Below are 18,395 nucleotides of genomic sequence, written 5' to 3' on the forward strand. Positions count from 1 at the left end.
AAATTACTCATTCAGATGTGAAGAGCGTCGGATGGTGGTGGTGTTAGGGTCGGAGACGCGCGAGAGGGGATTACGAGTGCAATGTATTGTCACTCACATTATGTTGTCCTGGTAGCTCTAGTTGCAGAAAATCCTTAATAATTAAAATAAGTTCTCACTGATTGTCTACTCCTGGTACAAATTTCTTTTTTGGAAATTATTCTGTTAGGTGTACAGGACGCAAGGGGGCAGAGTGGATTGGTGCTCTTTAATAACCTGTTGTGTCAGGGTCACAGAAACCCAAAAACGTTTAAAGTTTGCAGGAAAGCACATCCTGATACAATTTTTTTCTCAAATCGTTGTATTAGAATCACATAAATGCGAGAGGGAGTGAAATACATCCAGATACAAGGTCCTAATTCAGAAAATCCATCAATTGGCGAACTCCTCCCTTATTATGCCCTCCTGATATAAACGTTTTTCGTTTCTATCTATCTATTCGCAGGGGAGCTCGACCGGGCAGCACTTAGATACACCCAAGGCTCATTTTGCCTACCCCCTTTTTTGCAACTGGGTTCAGAGCACGTTCGTCTCAATAAAGGATAGGGCCTAAGTTGCTTTACCATTTTCGGTTCCAGATAACTGTCGCCAAGGGGCTGATATCTGTCTCTGATCAAGGTGTCGCAGTGACATACCACATGCTTGGTAGTTTCATCTGCCTTGACCAGTGGCGGTCCGGGGGGGGGGGCTCCCCATTGTCCATTTTTTTCATCAATTTTGTGTCGATCTCATTTCCATTATGCGAGATTTATTTTATTTTTTTCCGTGTTGGGACAAAGTTCGGGTTTGGGCCCCTCCCTTTACCAAATCCTGGGACCGCCACTGGCCTTGACACAGAAGAACCTGCTCGTGGGCTCTCCTACAAGCCCAATGTTGTCCAGATGATAGATAAGGACACCGGTGATCGTCCTAATCTGGTTTCTACTCAGTTTTAGAAGACCCAGATCTGCCATGGGGCTCTGTTAAAAACGCTCTGGTCTGTCCGGTTGCTTGTTTCCACTAAGCCTGGAATTGACTGAACACCCAGTCTTTAATCGTGGCAAGGAAGCAATTCCGAGGGTAGGCTCGGGTCCGACGAAGGCCCCACCACTGCCTTCGCGAGCCAGCTTGTCGGCCCCTATTCCGCAGTGCGCTGGCGCGCAGATCAAGGTTGCCCTGTTAGACTCACCTGATCTATCCAGAGCTCGCCTAGCCTAGGGACCCGTCTGTAAACCACACGAGCACTTCAGGTTTGAGGAACTGACACTCTGAGTTCAGTCACTGCTGCCTGTCCGGAAGAGTGACCTTAGTACACTGCGGTCTTAGTAAGACAGCCCGAATCACATCCCTTCTTGCGAGGAGGGGGTCGGATCTAGGGGTTTCCTCCGTGTCCAAAAGTGTCTCGATCCGCATGGAAGCCTTCCGAGCCTCTGCCTCCACAGCTAAGTGTAAAGGTTCTAGTCCCAGAAGTGCTTTCATGGCCAAAGTTGGGTGGTTTTTCATGGGTCCAGATAGGCGAGCCTTTGAGCCTTTTCTGCTGCTTCCTATAGGATGCCCTGCGCTTGGCACCATACAAATGCATCCTACAGTTGACCTTATCACTACAGTGTTAAGCCAATATATCAGTCGAGGGTTCAAACCCCTTCTACTAGCCCATAAACCTGCAGTTACCTTTTTTTCTTATTCGCTCAATGTTCCAGATCAGGTGGGAGTCTATGATGACTCCCAAATATTTCACTGACCTGGTCAGACCCAGTTGACGTCTCATTAGGGTCTCCGGCCTCTTTTTGATTCATAAATGGATCAACCTCGGTCTTTTCCCGATTAATGGAGAGGCCGTGGCTACTGCACCGCCTATCCACTGTGGCTCGATTCCTTTCTCGCGTGTCACACACCTTCCGTCAGTATCGCACGCATCCCAGCTTGCCTCGTCCCTGCCACATTATGTGGTCCTAGTCGCCCACCTCGGCTTCCAGCGCTATTCTTTCCTTTGTTCATCTTCTATACTCAAATGCTGCATGCCACCAAAGTCAGCCTTCGCCTCCTCCTCCACTCGCTTACTGCCCTGATAGCACTTGCGAGCTTGGCATCGTCCTCCTTGGGTCCCTATCGCGCACTACCACCGTGATGTCGTCGGCTAACTCCCACGAACCCACTTCTAACGGTATCCACACCCCATCATACATAACCGTCCACAGTAGTGGACTTGGGCGTAGCCCTGTGGCACTCCCACACTTGAAACGAACTTGTACACTGCTACTGAGGTCTTAATCGCCTGTACCGCACGGCTCCTTTAATAGTCGGCCACTAGCCTTATCACACCATAGTGGCCGATGCCCTCCATCGCCCTTGGGGATCAGCACTGGCCTGCTCGCCTTCCAACGCTCCGGTGCCTTATCGTCCGGTATCGTTCCTGCCATCGACATTACTCCATCCACCGTCACCCTGGGAAAGTCGTCCTCAGCCGAGACTTCCTCCTCCTCTACCAGGTGTGGGTGTGTAGAAAACAGTCCTCGGACCTTCTCCACGAATGCCTCGTCATTCCACCCTACCACCGTTCTCAATTTCTTGACCGCCATCTGGTACACATCTCGGTCCAACTCATTTCTCCAACATTCCCTCTTGCTCGATTTGATCAAATCTGAGGCATTGCCTCTCGCTCTTAAGTGTCTCATGTTCGGGTCCCTTCGTTCGGCCGGCCCTTCGAGCTCGTTTCCTCCTTGCTCCACCAGTATGTCTCTCTAAATCCAGGCCTCTTCTTCGGGAGTGTTTCCTCACACAGCTCTTAGAAAATACGGTCCAAGGTGCCAGAGTCCCACCTCTCGTCTACGCCGCTTGCCTTGCCTACCAGGCATGCCCGCAGTACAGTACAGACATCACTACCAGGCCTCCACTCGTTTCCACTTCCACGCGCACTGCAAGGCGCATTTCTTGCTCGGTTGGATGCTGCAGCCGCTCGCCTCTTCCGCACTTGAAATACATCCGGCTCCTAACCCCTAATTCCATCCTCACTTGGCTACCTCTTCGGCCGTCGCTCTATCCACGTGTGCATTAGCCGCCGCCGGTCGACGGGCAACGTGGCGTTCATTCTGCACCTCCCTCCTGGTACCACACGCAGTATCGCCTCCTTAGTCGTGACCGCGTCCCGGGCTTTGATCATTAACTGACAATTTTCCTCCAAGAGTATGATGTCTCGATCGGTTGCGTCGCCTTCCCCACTCCTAGGTTTTATCCTTGAGCCGGCGCTTACTGACCACCGCCTTCTGTGCCCCAGTTTTATTCTTCTTACAAATACCACCAGGTCCTAGAATAAGGCCCTGCGTTGGAGCCGTCCCCTTTTTCGAGGAGTCTGCTCCGTTATCGGATCCTGTTCAGGGTTCGGCTGACGAGGAGACCCTCAGAGAGGGTTTGTTCGAATTATCGTCCATACAATTCTTACGAGTAGTGCGGAAATGCGGTCTCACCGGGTTTGACTGCCAGCCCGGCCACCACTCGGAGGTCGCCCTGTATCCGAGGGGCACCATTATGTGTCGCGACGATGACCTTCATCACTACCCACACCGAAGCACCCCCCCCCCTATCCGCCACCCGGGGATGCGCCCGACGGATGCCTCCACCGCACGGGAACTTTTATGTTTGCGTGACGTAATTCTCTTGTAAAAAAATGTGGTATGAGGATCACAGAATGGCGAAAAAATGTAAAAACCTGCCTATCATCCTTCATGTTCTCCTGATAAAAGTTTCTAATTGAAAAACTAGATGTCAGTTTCTGTTAATTAGCGCTATTATCCTAGCAATTCATTAGTAATAAATTAATGCCTGCATTTAATTGCGTTGTTGTTCTTAATTATGAGATTAATTAATTAAACGCAACTTTAAAATTAAGTTTTCATTCTTGAAGTGGTAATTACGACTTACTAAATTAGTCAATGGACACTGATACTGTTTCTAATTAATTATACGCTCTTCAAATTACCTGAGTAATTAATAAATTCTGTGCTTAAATTACAATACTGCGCCTAATTAATTAAATGGTGTTAATTATAAGTGGGATTTCGACTATTTTTAATATTTAGGGCTAAATTAAGTTGTTTTCAAATTAATTATCGTATAATTATGCAATTTGATTATTTAAATTAGGCCAACTGAGAGCGGCGTCCAATCCAATTTAATTAAAATTCGTGCGACAGATGATGTATTGAACTTGTGATGAAAGGAGCGATAAAATCGGGGTTATTTTTAAATACAAGTTTATCGCGTTGAGTCAAGTTGTCACCGCCGCATTTTAAAGGAGGCGGCGACGGACAAATACAACCGCTAAGGACGACCGTTTTAAGGGCGATAATCGGGCGCGAATTTATGTTAATTGCGGCATCAACATCCTCACGTAAGCGAGATAACCGACGACTATTTTTAGTTGATAAACGGAGACGGGCGACGTCCGCAGCACTAGATAAGCCACGTCTAATTTTCAAAAATTTACTTTCAGCGACGACTCCACGCCGGGCGCGATCCTCATCCCGCAGTCGACGGACAAAGAGAACGACAACAACAGGAGCAATCAGGGCGGCGAGGTCGAGGAGAATTCGGCGATCAAAAGGTTTCTCCAGTGTCCCGGAATGTGCCGCATCGAAGTACTCAAGAAATTCATACGCAACAAGTACAACGTCGACACTAATCAGTATTACGTAAGTTCGACGTCCCTCCTTGACGTCCCCAAAAACAATGAAAGACGTAACTTCTAATTTCCGCTCGCGTATAATAAAAATAAACCTTCCGACACTTTTTGTCTCTTTACAGATCGATATTCTCTATAAGAGGGTTCCGCTACCTGATCACTACACCCTAATCGACATCGCATATATCTACTCGTGGAAAAGGGTAAGTCTTTTACTTTTTCACCCTTCACTATATGTACGAGGGCGATCGGGAACGTTTCTCGAAATAATGTTCTGAGCAGGTCATTTTTAACCGAATTGGGAATTATTCTGTCTAAAATATTAGTCACGTCATTTTAACGTCAAATTTGTCATGTTTCGAGAGTCGATTTGTTTGACTTTCCACTGAGAATGTCCGTCTAACCTCTACCTCGGAAACCGACAATTTTATCCAGATTGTTACGTCACATTTACGTCATTTTCAAGTGACGTGTGGCAGATTCTAGAACTATTCATTTTTCAGAGTGATCTTTATTTAATTTTACGGTGGACATTTTGCTGTGTATAACCTCTACCTGAAACCCGCATATTTTATCGATACTGTTACGTCAAGTTTACGTCATTTTCCAAGTGACGTGTGTGGTTTTAAAAGACTAGATTTATTAATTTCTAAGGACCGACGCTTGAAATTTTGCTGTTTTGCTCTGTTTTTGTGACTGGCGAGTAAGTATGCTGCATCTTGCATCCAGACTGTTACGCCATGTTTACACGTCATTTTTGGCGTCTTAAAAGATTCTAGATTCTAATAATTTCCCAGAGATGATTTTTATTTGACTTTACATTTGAAATCGCTCCCTCTCTGTAATTTTTACCACCCGCACGTTAGTAAGAGAGGTATTGCATTGGTGTAAAAAATGACCCCCCCCCCCCCACCCCCGGCTCCACCGTGATCGTATTCTTTATTCTGCACCTGGCATTGGGATTGATTCCCACCAGGGCAGTAGGTCTTTCTTGTCTCGTTGGACCTGTTCCCCTTCTACTTCGGTACCGTCTCGGGTTACCGCCTACCGTTTTTGTAACTGACAAACTCGATTATTTTATCCAGATTGTTACGTCATGTTGACGTTATTTTCCAAGTGACGTGTAACGTCCAGACATATTAATTTCTCTTTGCCTTTGCTTTAGATTATTACGATTCCTGAGGGATTCGGTGAAAGTCCGTTGTCCAAGAAGATGAAGTCCGCCATTTTGACATACGGACAGTTTTGTGTTTCGCAATTTTGGTTCGCATGCTCGCTGAAATGGCGAAGACTTTTTAGAATAATCGCCCCTCGTACATTTCACCTGTAATCACCGAACGTCATCGTGACGTCATTCTTATTATTTTCAGAACGAGCCGATGAAGTTTTTTTTCAAAATTACGGACATAAAATTGGTTTCGGACAGCTTCGACTATCTCATTCAGCCTCAAATCCGAAAGGAACTGAAGTCGGCCAATCAAGATTCCAAAACATCCAAAGATAAATCGAAGAGCAGCGAAAAGGAGTTGGGAAATACGATCGACCAAAACAATGGCCTTGAAATAATTACGAAAATTCAAAAAGTCTCAGATAAGAACGGTTTACAAATCGGCATAAAAATAACGAAACAGCACGTCAAAAAACAGCCCCAAAAGTCTCAAAAACGAAAACAGTCCCCCGTTAAGGAAGTGTCGGATGTCGATCAGGAAAAGTCGCAATTCCTGAAGTCTTTCCAACTAACCGCGAAATCCTCCTTGCCCAAATTGCCGAAACCTCCCCCGCGCCCCTCTCTCCCACCCCTTCCTCCACCTCAAAGTGCCCCCAAACGAAAGGGCAGTCCTATAAAAACAGACAGACCGAAAAAACCTAAGAAGTCCCCCAGCCCGTCGAAGCCCTTACAAAACCCCACGGTGCAACAGATCTTAAGTAACGTGAAACAGAACGGACCAAATTTGCCGAAAATTGCCGAAGACGGCAACAGCGATCTGCAGGCGCTACTCTTCGACAGTTACAAGATCAACATACCGTCGTCGCTTTCGGTAACGGTCAAAAACGAAAAGGACGACCCGACCCAGTCGCCCTTTCAAAAACCCGTTCAAAACTACATCGAAATTTTGAAAATACCGGAATCCCCGTCGTCCAAACCCAGCCCCTCAAAACCCGCCGATGGTAAACCAACGGAGAAGGCCGAGGTGAAATCGCCCAGCAAACCTTCGGCCGGCTACCTCCCCACGAAGCTGGGCAGTTCCTCGCGCGACTTCGTGAAGCTTAACCCGCGAACTCCGCAGACTTTCCAGAAGATGTTCGAGGAGGCGATTCGCAAACCGGAATTCACCAACAAATTTCAAACGATTCCGATCGTTAAAGGCGATTCCGGTTCGAAACCGAACATCTTGGAGATCGCCTCGAAGCTGTACAAGAAGCACGAGAAAAATGGGGAGGTGAAAAAGAGGCCCGCCGCGAAAAAGACGAAAACCCCCGAGCGAGGCAACCCTCCCCTCAAAGACTTCAACAGTTACATATCATCCAAATCGCCTCCCCAGCAGACAGTCACCGGCCTCCACTCCCCATCGCTCGGTTTAAACTACACGGTGTCGGTCGCGCAATCCAAGTCCTCCCCCAATCCGCTCGAAGTCGAAATACCCTCGTCCAGCACCTCCTCAAAGCAGAGCTCGCCGCGAACGCCGAACCCCAAACCGGAAACCGCCCCAAAGCACCCCACCTCCCCCAAGTCGCAGCCGCCTTTAAAAAAGGAGGCCGGGACGACCTCCTCGATCCCGGCCGCCTCAAAACTAGCCGTGAACGTCGTCACGAGCAGCGGAACCGAAAACAGCCAGCCGCTCAGTCCCGACAAGCTCCTCGAAAAGTACAACATCCAAAACCTCGCCCAGCTCTCCGCCAACTTCAACTTCCCCCAGAACCTCATGAACGCCACCAATCAGCTCGCCGCGATGCAGCAGGCGATGATCTACCGGCACTTCGAAATGCAGAACCACCACAACTGGCTGAACATGAATCCCGGTCCGCTGATGCAGTACGAGAAGTATTTAAAAAGTCTGACAAAGTCATAGTCGTTCCTTTATGCGTGTTGATTTTTTTTTATAATTAAAAAAACTTAATTTGTTGAATTTTGCGTCTCCCAATTAATTGGTTCAACATTTTTTACGTTGTTAACGGTTTAAATTATTATGTTTTTGAGAGGATGTAATTAGTGAATGATAGGGTAAGTTTACTAATGTAATATATTTTTCATTTTTTAATAAAAAAAATTAAGCTCGTGCTTATTTTTTTTAACTTCCGAATGACTTCAGCCACCCAATAAGGTGAGTGACTTTTATTTTTTGAAGGGAATGACTCGCGACGATTTTTTGAAAAATTGTGAGTCAACGTGTGGGTCCTAGCTGGAAAGTGATGGATGATTCGCAACGCCTCTTTGATTTTCTTCGATTTGCCATTTTTTGAAAAATGTTGTCAATGAGTTCTCAATAAGGTAAGTGAAATTTATTTTTGGATCAAAAAATGACTCGCAACATGTTTGGAAAAATGCGAATCAACACATATTTTTAAATTACCAATGTCCAGATATTCAAAAGTATTACTTTTTTGAAATCATCAAATTGCAATTTTGGATTTAACAAATTCGGGATTAGATTAGTATTTGCAGGATCAGAAACTTAACAATTCTACGTTTTTCATTAAACAAAATGGCAAAATGCCGAGTGAAATGCTACTCCTGTATTTTTAAATTTTTATTGTAATGCTGCCCAAAAGTTCCCCGCCCCTCCCACTTCTTCCAACATCTTAATATTCTGATTTACGAAAAGGGTCAAGTTTTTTACCACCTTTATTTGTTTTTCTTCAGGAATTTTCTAAAATATCTTTGAGGGATTACATTTCTTTAATCTTAAGATTAAAATATTATCTTAATTTTTTTTTAATTTTCAGACCTCAGTTTTTTAAGAGTTTAAAATAAGAGAAAACTAAGCTTTACAATTTTTTGAAAATCTACTGTTCTGGTATTGCTAAAATTTTGAAAATGAAATTCTTGCAGTTTCAAAATTTTTTTGGAATTTTGTGAACCCCATGACCGCTACTTTTTATTTTTCCCAAAAATAAGAGAATAATCTGAAGTTTTTGGAATGAGATGCCAGGGCGTTCGATTTTAAAATTCTGTTCGCTCAGTTAGAAAATTAGGGAGTTCTAAAGTATTTGCAATTTGGCCTTAAGTTTACAATGTCTCCCCATTTCAAATTTTTTGTCTTTCAAGTTTTTAAAAACTAGACAAACTCCTATTTGTTTAGATTTTAAAAATACAAGTAAATATCATTAAATTTTGAAATTAGACGCTACTGTGGCTGATTCTAATTGTTCATTTGTTTTTCAGGATTTTGAAATTTGGAAAATTTCTAAAAATTAAATACTTATGAATAATTTAAGCTTAATTTTACAATGTTCAAAATTGCCTTTCTGGTATTGCGAGTCAAATTTTCCTAATTTCACAATTGTTTGAATTTGGAGAACCTCGTGGGTCCTATCTTTTCAGATTTCAAAAATAAGAGAGCATTATCTCAAATCCTGATTTCAAGAATTTTGTTTGAAATTTTGGTAACCTCATCACTAGCCATTCAGATTTCGAAAATAAGAAAGCACAACCTGAAATTTTTAAATCAGATGTTTATTTTCCAAAAAGAGATCAAAAGGTTTCGTAATTAATGAAATACTCTTAGCGTGCGATATTTTATAAATCGCGTGGTGAGTTCTTAAGATTTTGAGAATTAGACATTGAAGTCCAAGCTAAACAATAATGAAAATTTGTATCTAAGTTCACATAACACACGGAATTTTTGGAAACCTCATTACCCTCAGAATAATTCGTAATGACCTCAAAAACCAAATAGGTTCTTTTTCAAGATTATTGAAATATGGACCTTTTGGAAAATTTTCAAAAATCGTACTTTAACTTCAGTTAAACAATTTTCAAAGATCTATGACTTTGTAATTTCTAGATTGAATTTATTGTAATTCCATATGGAGAAACTTGGAATTTAAGTACCTACTTCCTTTTTTACCAAAAATCGACTACACCAAAATTTCTCGGGAAAACACTTTTTCTTATTAATTTTGGTGCGTAGAATCCAAAACAATAGAAACGAATTTCGAAAAAAAATTCAAAGGGCTGTAACTTTTGAACTAGTAGCCCAATCTTGGAACTGTTTGAAATTATGGATTCTACAGGCCACATTCTATAAGAAAATTTTTTTCCGGGTCGATGTGAGACAATTTTTTCTTCGGGGCTCAAAAAAAGGCAGTGTATAACCTTCCTTTTTTTACCAAAAATCGACTACACCAAAATTTCTCGGGAAAACACTTTTTCCTATTAATTTGGGTGCGTAGAATCCAAATCAATTTGTACTTTTTCGATCAGACTTCTCAATCAAAAGTTATACACTAGAAACAAATTTCGAAAAAAAATTCAAAGGGCTGTAACTTTTGAACTAGTAGCCCAATCTTGGAATTGTTTGAAATTATGGATTCTACAGGCCACATTCTATAAGAAAATTTTTTCCGGGTCGATCTGAGACAATTTTTTTTTCGGGGCTCAAAAAAAGGCAGTGTATAAACCTTCCTTTTTTACCAAAAATCGACTGCACCAAAATTTATCGGGAAAACACTTTTTCTTATTAATTTTGGTGCGTAGAATCCAAAACAATTCGTACTTTTTCGATCAGACTTCTCAATCAAAAGTTATAGACTAGAAACCAATTTCGAATAAAAATTCAAAGGGCGTAACTTTTGAACTAGTAGCCCAATCTTGGAACTGTTTGAAATTATGGATTCTACAGGCCACATTCTATAAGAAAATTTTTTTTTCCGGGTCGATCTGAGACAATTTTTTTTATTTCGGGGTTCAAAAGAAGGCAGTGTATAACCTTTCTTTTTTACCAAAAATCGACTACACCAAAATTTCTCGGGAAAACACTTTTTCTTATTAATTTTGGTGCGTAGAATCCAAAACAATTCGTACCTTTTCGATCAGACTTCTCAATAAAAAGTTATAGACTAGAAACCAATTTCGAAAGAAAATTCAAAGGGCTGTAACTTTTGAACCAGTAGCCCAATCTTGGAACTGTTTGAAATTATGGATTCTACAGGCCACATTCTATAAGAAAATTTTTTTCCGGGTCGATGTGAGACAATTTTTTCTTCGGCGCTCAAAAAAAGGCAGTGTATTGTTATTGCAATTTTGTAACTCGAAGGTAATCTTAAGATTTTTTTATATTTGTTTAATTTATAATCGAACGCATTAGCGTGGTTTGTTTATTCGGACGCTGTGGTCCAATTTGGTTAAATAGGATTTCATGTTTAATTTCGTTTGCGGTCGCAGAAGAAATTTTTATGTAAAATGATGCAAGTCGTGTCTTTATTAGATCCCTTTAACGATTCAGAGAGATGTCTCATGCTCAATTACGATTAATTTTATTGAATCCCGCCCAAAGTGCATTTCAAGTGCTTTCCAAATTTGGTAAATGACCTTTTTGGAGTTTAAGGAGTTTGTTTGCGTCCGTATTCAATTATTTTTTTGTGCCGGTTGTGCGTAGTGAGAGAAATTTCATTGAAAAGTTAGGCTTGAGGAGCTCGACGCAGCAGAACGATTTAATTCTGACCTTAAATTCCTTACTCGAGGCAGACAGTGGCCCAGATCAAAATCCTCAAATTCCAAACGGTCTGTTACCAAATTTTGGCAAACACTTAAAATGAACTTTGGGCATGAATCAATACAATTAATCGTAATTGAGCATAAGACTTCTCTTTTCGTCGTTAAAGGGTGCGAGTGAACACACAACTTTACACAAATAACATTTATTTTTACAAAGCACGCATGAAAACAACCATTACAGTCCTGTTGGCTGTTAAAATACATATATCCGAATAACCAAAACCCACATGGGCGTTCAAATACAAACATTATAACAGTTACCAAGAAATACTTAAAATTACTTACAGTTTTCGAGTTAAAATGTCTGAATAACGTTCGAACACACTAATTAAATTAACGGAAACAAATGTACTTGATAACACGTGACACAAAGACTTGGTTTTTCTACTTCATATCCCCTTTAACGGTTGTAGTGACGTTGATTATCATATCTCGTTGATGCAGAACACTCATCAAAAACTTAAAATAGCCATCCATGCCACTGTATCTCTAACAATTACCTTTATCTTTTCTAAAATAAGCGAAAAACTCCCAAAATCATCTCCAAACTGTCACAAACGCATTAATATCTATCGTTTATAAAGAAAGTAAACCAAGAAGACCTTTTGTGTTAGTTCGTAAGTAGATGCACGATAAAATTGCATAAGGAACAATTTTAATGAACTCAATTCATTCCAAAGGCCTTCATCCAAACAAAACGTCCCAAACCGACATTGTTTACACAGCAATACCCAAAACGAGTAATGCACATTCGTACTCGCACTGTACATTTCGTGAAAAGACCATTGCGCGTTACGCCAAGGTCATTTGAAGTAAGGGACACACGTTTTGATGACTATTTTCTATAAAGATCACACGCGCGCTCAGAGAATAAGACTTGGTGAGTGAACGTGGCCCTTATGTGATGCCTTAGGCCGTCTGTCCGTCTGTTCCTCGTCTAACTCGGGAACGAAAAGAGACGGCGAAGTCAAAGTTTCGCCAATCGATTTCTATGCGTTCAAGGATCAATGCTATTGAATATGAGCCGGATTAAAAGTCTCGTTTCCGAATACGAGCCGAGTAGCAAAAAAATAGTTAAGGCAGAAACATGTTTAGTGCTGTCATAATTTCAATTTGTAGACAAGTAAGTGCGATAAGGCCACAAATTAGCCACACTCTTCGCGAATCCGTTTGCTAATTAATTATTTCATTACGAGTTAACTTAAATAATTAAGGCAGACACTCTGTATGATAGCACTAAAACACGTTAAGTGTTGTTCTAATTCCAATTTGTAGAAAATTAAGTGCGATTAGGTTACAAATTAGCCACACTCTGTGTGAATTCGTTTTCTAATTAATTATTTCATTGCAAATTAACTGAAATAATTAAGGCACAAACTCTGATTGATAACACTAAATCGTGTTTAGTCCTAAGTTCATTTCAATTTGTACAAAATAAAGTGGGATAAGGCCACAAATTAGCCACACTCTGAGCGAATTCGTTTGCTAATTAAATATTTCATTGCAAGTTAGCTTAATTGATTACTTCATTGCAAATTAATTTAAATAATTAAGGCACAAACTCTGACTGATAACACTACAACATGTTTAGTGCTGTCTTAATTTCAATTTGTAGAAAATTAAGTGCGATTAGGCTCCAAATTTGCCACACTGCGTGAATTCGTTTGCTAGTTAATTATTTCATTTCAAATTAATTTAAATAATTAAGGCGCAAACTCTGATTGAACACTAAAACATGTTTGTTTAGTGCTGTCTTAATTTCAATGTGTTAAATTGTACAAAATTCACTGCGATTGGGCTATAGAAATCAGCCGCATTCTGTATGAATTCGTTTGCTAATTAATTACTTGATTGCAAATTAACTTAAATAGTTCAGGCAGAAACATGTTTAGTGCTGTCATAATTTCAATTTGTTGAAAATAAAGTGCGATAAGGCCACAAATTAGCCACACTCTCAGCGAATTCGTTTGCTATTTAATTATTTCATTGCACATTAGCTTAATTGATTACTTCATTGCAAATTAATTTAAATAATTAAGGCACAAATTCTGACTGATAACACTACAGCATGTTTAGTGCTGTCTTCGTTTCACTTTGTCGACATGTAAGTGCGATTAGGCTACAAATTTGCTAGACTCTGCGTGAATGAGTTTAGTAATTAATTATTTTATTGCAAATTAACTTAAATAATGAACGTACAAACTCTGATTGATACCTAACACTAAATCATGTTTAGTGCTGTCTTAATTTCAATTTGTAGAAAATTAAGTGCGATTAGGCTACCTATTTGCCACCCTCTGCGTGAATTCGTGTGCTAATTAATTATTTCATTGCAAATTAAGATAAATAGTTAAGGCAGAAACATGTTTAGTGCTGTCATAATTTCAATTTGTAGAAAATAAAGTGCGATAAGGCCACAAATTAGCCACACTCTGAGCGAATTCGTTTGCGAAATAATTATTTCATTGCAAGTTAGCTTAATTGATTACTTCATTGCAAATTAATTTAAATAATTAAGGCACAAGCTCTGACTGATAACACTACAACATGTTTAGTACTGTCTTAATTTCAATTTGTAGACATGTAAGTGCGATATTAGGCTACAAATTTGCTAGACTCTGCGTGAATGCGTTTGCTAATTAATTATTTCATTGCAAATTAACTTAAATAATTAAGGCAGAAACTCTGATTGAGAACACTGAAACATGTTTAGTGCTCTTAATTGCAATTGGTAGAAAATCGAGTGCGATAAGGCAACCAATTAGCCACTCTCTGCATGAATTCGTTTGCTAATTAATTATTTCATTGAAAATTAATTTAAATAATTAAGGCGCAAACTCTGATTGAACACTAAAACATGTTTGTTTAGTGCCGTCTTAATTTCAATGTGTTAATGTGTACAAAATTCACTGCGATTGGGCTATACAAATCAGCCGCATTCTGTATGAATTCGTTTGCTAATTAATTACTTGATTGCAAATTAACTTAAATAGTTCAGGCAGAAACATGTTTAGTGCTGTCATAATTTCAATTTGTTGAAAATAAAGTGCGATAAGGCCACAAATTAGCCACACTCTGCGTGAATTCGTTTGTTAATTAATTATTTAATTGAGAATTAGCTTAATTGATTAATTCATTGCAAATTAACTTAATTAATTAAGGCACAGACTCTGACTGATAACACTATAGCATGTTTAGTGCTGTCTTAATTTCAAATTGTAGAAAATTAAGTGGGATTAGGCTACAAATTTGCCAGAATTTAGTCGCCAGAAATGTGTGTAGGTACGTGTTGAACACAAAAAGCTTTTAAAAAATTTACAAATTCATTGTTGAAAAATTGAAACAATTACAAACGACAAACCAATTTATAATTAATTGGCTAAGTTGAATACTAATTCAATTAAAGTTAATCAATGTTTGGATAGATTCAATAAGCAAATTAATTAAGTTTCTTTTCTTTGATTTTCAAAGTCTATGAAATTAATCAATGAGACCGTTTCTCACATAAATCAAATTTCAGCGGGGCGGTGGGGGTGGGGGGGAGTTAGTGCCTTAATCGCTTCTTAATTACCCTTAACTCGCGTGCTCACCTTGAAACGGATATCCTGAAAAACATGGTCTTATGTGATGGCTTAGGCCGTCTGAGCGTCTGTTCCTCGTCTAATTCGGGAACGAAAAGAGACAGCGAAGTCAAAGTTTCGCCAATCGATTTCTATGCGTTCAAGGATCAATGCTATTGAATATGAGCCGGATTAAAAGTCTCGTTTCCGAATACGAGCCGAGTGGCAAAAAAATCGTGTCTGATTCCTCGTATCTTGTTTATAACGGTATCACAAGAGCGCTCAAGTTATAACGTTTTGTGAGCGTACGTGGAACCAGGAGTCGGGGGGGGGGGGGGGGGGGGGGGGATTATTGAATACACCCAGTGTCCGAACATTTTAGTTTCTATGAATATATGAAAATGATTGCATGATGAATGTAGAAAAAGAGTGTTTGTGAGAGAACCACCAGGGGGAGGGAGGCATTCTCGGGGCCCGGAGCGGAGGTGCGTCTGGAATCCGAAATATAGTCTTGCCGTCAAGATTTCCCAGTGTTTAAGCGGCTTTATGCGATGAGAACCCCACCACAAAACAGAAGTAAAGTCCTTTACTTTTTGAGTAAAAAACTACATTACAACGGCGCACAATACATGCAGGAAAAGGGATTTATTGGAAAATCCACAATGAAATTTGTTTGGGTTCGTAAATTTAAATGTAGGTATGTCTTTGACGTTACATTTAAAAGATTTAAATGAACAGTAGGTATAAAATGAGGGTAAAGTTTATGGGGTGGTTCAATGCCTTCGTAAATGATAGATCATTTAAAATTTATCAGCTCGGATTCTCTGTAGAAGACAATAGGCAAACTTATTAACGACCAAAAAGCCTACACCGAGACCTAACACAATTTCCATGGGCACACGAAAACTTTTTTAATACATTTCCCTTATATTTTCGCTTTATCGCCCCTTAAAATTTTATAATCCGCGCTGCAGCTTGCAACTAAACGGCGAATTCCGCCACTAAAAACTTCCCTTAGGCCTTTTCGCGCTCTTTTTCTCGTCGTAGGCGCAATTTTTCCGACGGAAGCCTGTCGAAAGTGTGCGCCAGCTGCGGAAAGGGCTTTGTAAATCCGCTTTTGGAAGCTGAGATCTCCACAAGAATTTTATCTCGAATTCGGAAGAAATCCACCGCGTGTCCATCCTTGTCACTTCAATTAGTAATTAGCGTGTAAATAAAGACGGTTAGAAAGGGACGTAGATTAACTATTTATAGATCTCTACGGCCTTTACGGTAGCATGATTCACATGCAATTACATTTAAAGTACGAAGCTAAACGACGATGCACGACACTAAAGGATAATGACCAAGCGATATTGCCTAAACTAGCCGTCCGTCCTTTTCTCGCTCGTGGTAAATTACGGACTCGCTCGGCACTCGGTCAACGCGGCCGGTCGTCTCGCTCTCGCGCGTAGGGTACCCATCCAGCCGTCACTCTCGGCGATGCTTCCAGTTTTGTGCAGGAAATTGTTTCGTATTGCAGAGAAGCGTGGCCGAAAGCCGTGTTTACGCAGAGAAATCGGCCAGGTTTTTTTTTGTCGAACAAACACGCTCGAACTGCAATAAGAGTGTAGCCAAAGATAAGGGGGGAGCATGACGAAATGGTGAGGAATGCGTGCGATGGGGGTGACGTAATCGCAATGTACTGCGAGCGTTCTTTTTATCTAATTACGGCTAGCGTTTCGTGCAGAGTTTACATAAGGATTATGTAAATAGCGCGCTAGTTTCGGCACGTATAAACGCGGCTTTAGTTATTTTAATTAAAACGGGTTGATGGTTTTGATTTGTGGTCAGATTATCGCGTATAGTAGGCGTTGTTTCCGTTATTTTCAGTTTTTCTGCAACGAACCAATTTTATAGTTATGAAAACAGTTCATTTTATTGAAACATAAAACTACCGCCTTCGTGTTTTACGACTAGTTCTCATGGAAACGATATTCCCTATTTTTGTGCGACATATTTCGCATATCTATCGAATTACAGCCAAGTGCGGAGGGTGGATAGGCAACTTTATCACGATTGACGAATATAACAATTTTTGTTGCGAATTGGACACCAAAATATCTCGACAGAGGCGAATTAGCCTCAAGGCCTACTACTCTACCCCCGCCCTCCGTCAACATAAGTATATATTAGCACACGTTATCAATGTGAAATCTGAATCAATTCACAAAGAAATCAAAAACCTAAACCCAAACGCAAAAATCCGAATCCGAAGCTTCCAAAGCAAAGATTTCGAAGAAACCAAAAAAAATTCAATAATCTGGTAGACTGAAGCATTTGATGAGTCACAAAAGTCGGACGAATTTAATGTACAGGAGAGATCTTAACGGTCCCATTGATTTAAAGTATTTGAAGAAGCTGAAGCATAAATAGGTAATTTGAAGAATCGGAATATAGTTTAGTTTGAGAGCGTGTTAGGTTCAGTGATTTTACGGCAAAATTTTTTCGGGCGGTCGGCCTGTTTATGATGTGTAAACGTATTTCGTTGGTATCTAAATAAAGTGTGCAGAAGTATAGTTAAGCAATTTTAATAAAAGATGGCCGAGTGAAGTACCTAGTGAGTTTGTTGAGAAGTTATTTAAGAAACTTTTTTACGACTAGACTGATTGGATTATTTACTAAGATGTATTATTTATTTGCCAGTCAAACGCCTGTGTGCGTGGTATGTCTAAAAAAGGGAAGCTCAAAAGGTCTGATGAATAAAAACGAATAAGGTCTCATAAATCGGACTTGCTCGTTAAACGGGAAGAATCCTGGCGATCATGTTGGATCTGAAGAATTTGAAGAAACGAAAAAATAGAGTATGATACCTAAAATAAAAAATTGTAAAAGTGAGCTTAAGAATTTGAAGAATCTAAAGGGCAGGTAAAATTTAAAGAAATCAAAAGTTACAAAAAATTTATATGTGTTTAAACAATCCGTTGAATCTGAAGAATTTGAAAAATTTGAAGGGCGTGAAGATCCAAGGAGTTGGTAGAATTTGAAGAAGCGAAAAAAATACAAATTATGATAAATTGGAAGAAACTAATCACTCGAATGAATTCAAGGGATATTAGGAAGACTTTTAAAAATGTATACCTAAGGGTCTAGAGGATTTGCAGAATCCGAAATGCGAAAAAATTAAAGAAATTTAAAAAATTTTAAAATAACGCACTAGGTAGGTACCTAATACCGGGTGGTGCCTAGCGCGACGCAGCATAGGGATTTCAAAGGTAATTTCTTTATAGGCAATTACTAGCTCCCCAAATTATTTTAGAGCAAATGTCTAAATACGTTTTTTTTTAGAGAAAAAAATACTGCATCTGTTCATACGATTACCTACTTATAACCAAGGCAGTGATTTTATGCAAATGCATGTTTTAAATTAATAATATGCCAT

At 40.1% G+C, this 18,395-nt stretch overlaps 1 protein-coding gene across 1 annotated transcript; it reads left to right on the forward strand.

The window, feature by feature from the left end:
* Positions 1 to 3,682: 3,682 nt before the first annotated feature.
* Positions 3,683 to 7,975, forward strand: LOC116161511 (polycomb group protein Psc-like). Its single transcript, XM_031474870.1, has 5 exons — positions 3,683 to 3,687; positions 4,310 to 4,405; positions 4,508 to 4,706; positions 4,819 to 4,899; positions 6,067 to 7,975. The coding sequence occupies exons 1-5, from the start codon at positions 3,683 to 3,685 to the stop codon at positions 7,765 to 7,767; spliced, it is 2,082 nt and encodes a 693-aa protein (XP_031330730.1). The 3' UTR covers positions 7,768 to 7,975.
* Positions 7,976 to 18,395: the final 10,420 nt, after the last annotated feature.

Source organism: Photinus pyralis, unplaced genomic scaffold, assembly GCF_008802855.1.
Source record: "Photinus pyralis isolate 1611_PpyrPB1 unplaced genomic scaffold, Ppyr1.3 Ppyr1.4_LG10, whole genome shotgun sequence".
Lineage (NCBI taxonomy): Eukaryota > Metazoa > Arthropoda > Insecta > Coleoptera > Lampyridae > Photinus > Photinus pyralis.

Bases quoted from the DNA above. Each gene is read 5' to 3' on its own strand.
- LOC116161511 (XM_031474870.1), top strand. The intron at 4,406-4,507 runs GTAAGCGAGATA...ATTTACTTTCAG, and splicing joins TGCGGCATCAACATCCTCAC to CGACGACTCCACGCCGGGCG. The intron at 4,900-6,066 runs GTAAGTCTTTTA...TATTATTTTCAG, and splicing joins ATATCTACTCGTGGAAAAGG to AACGAGCCGATGAAGTTTTT.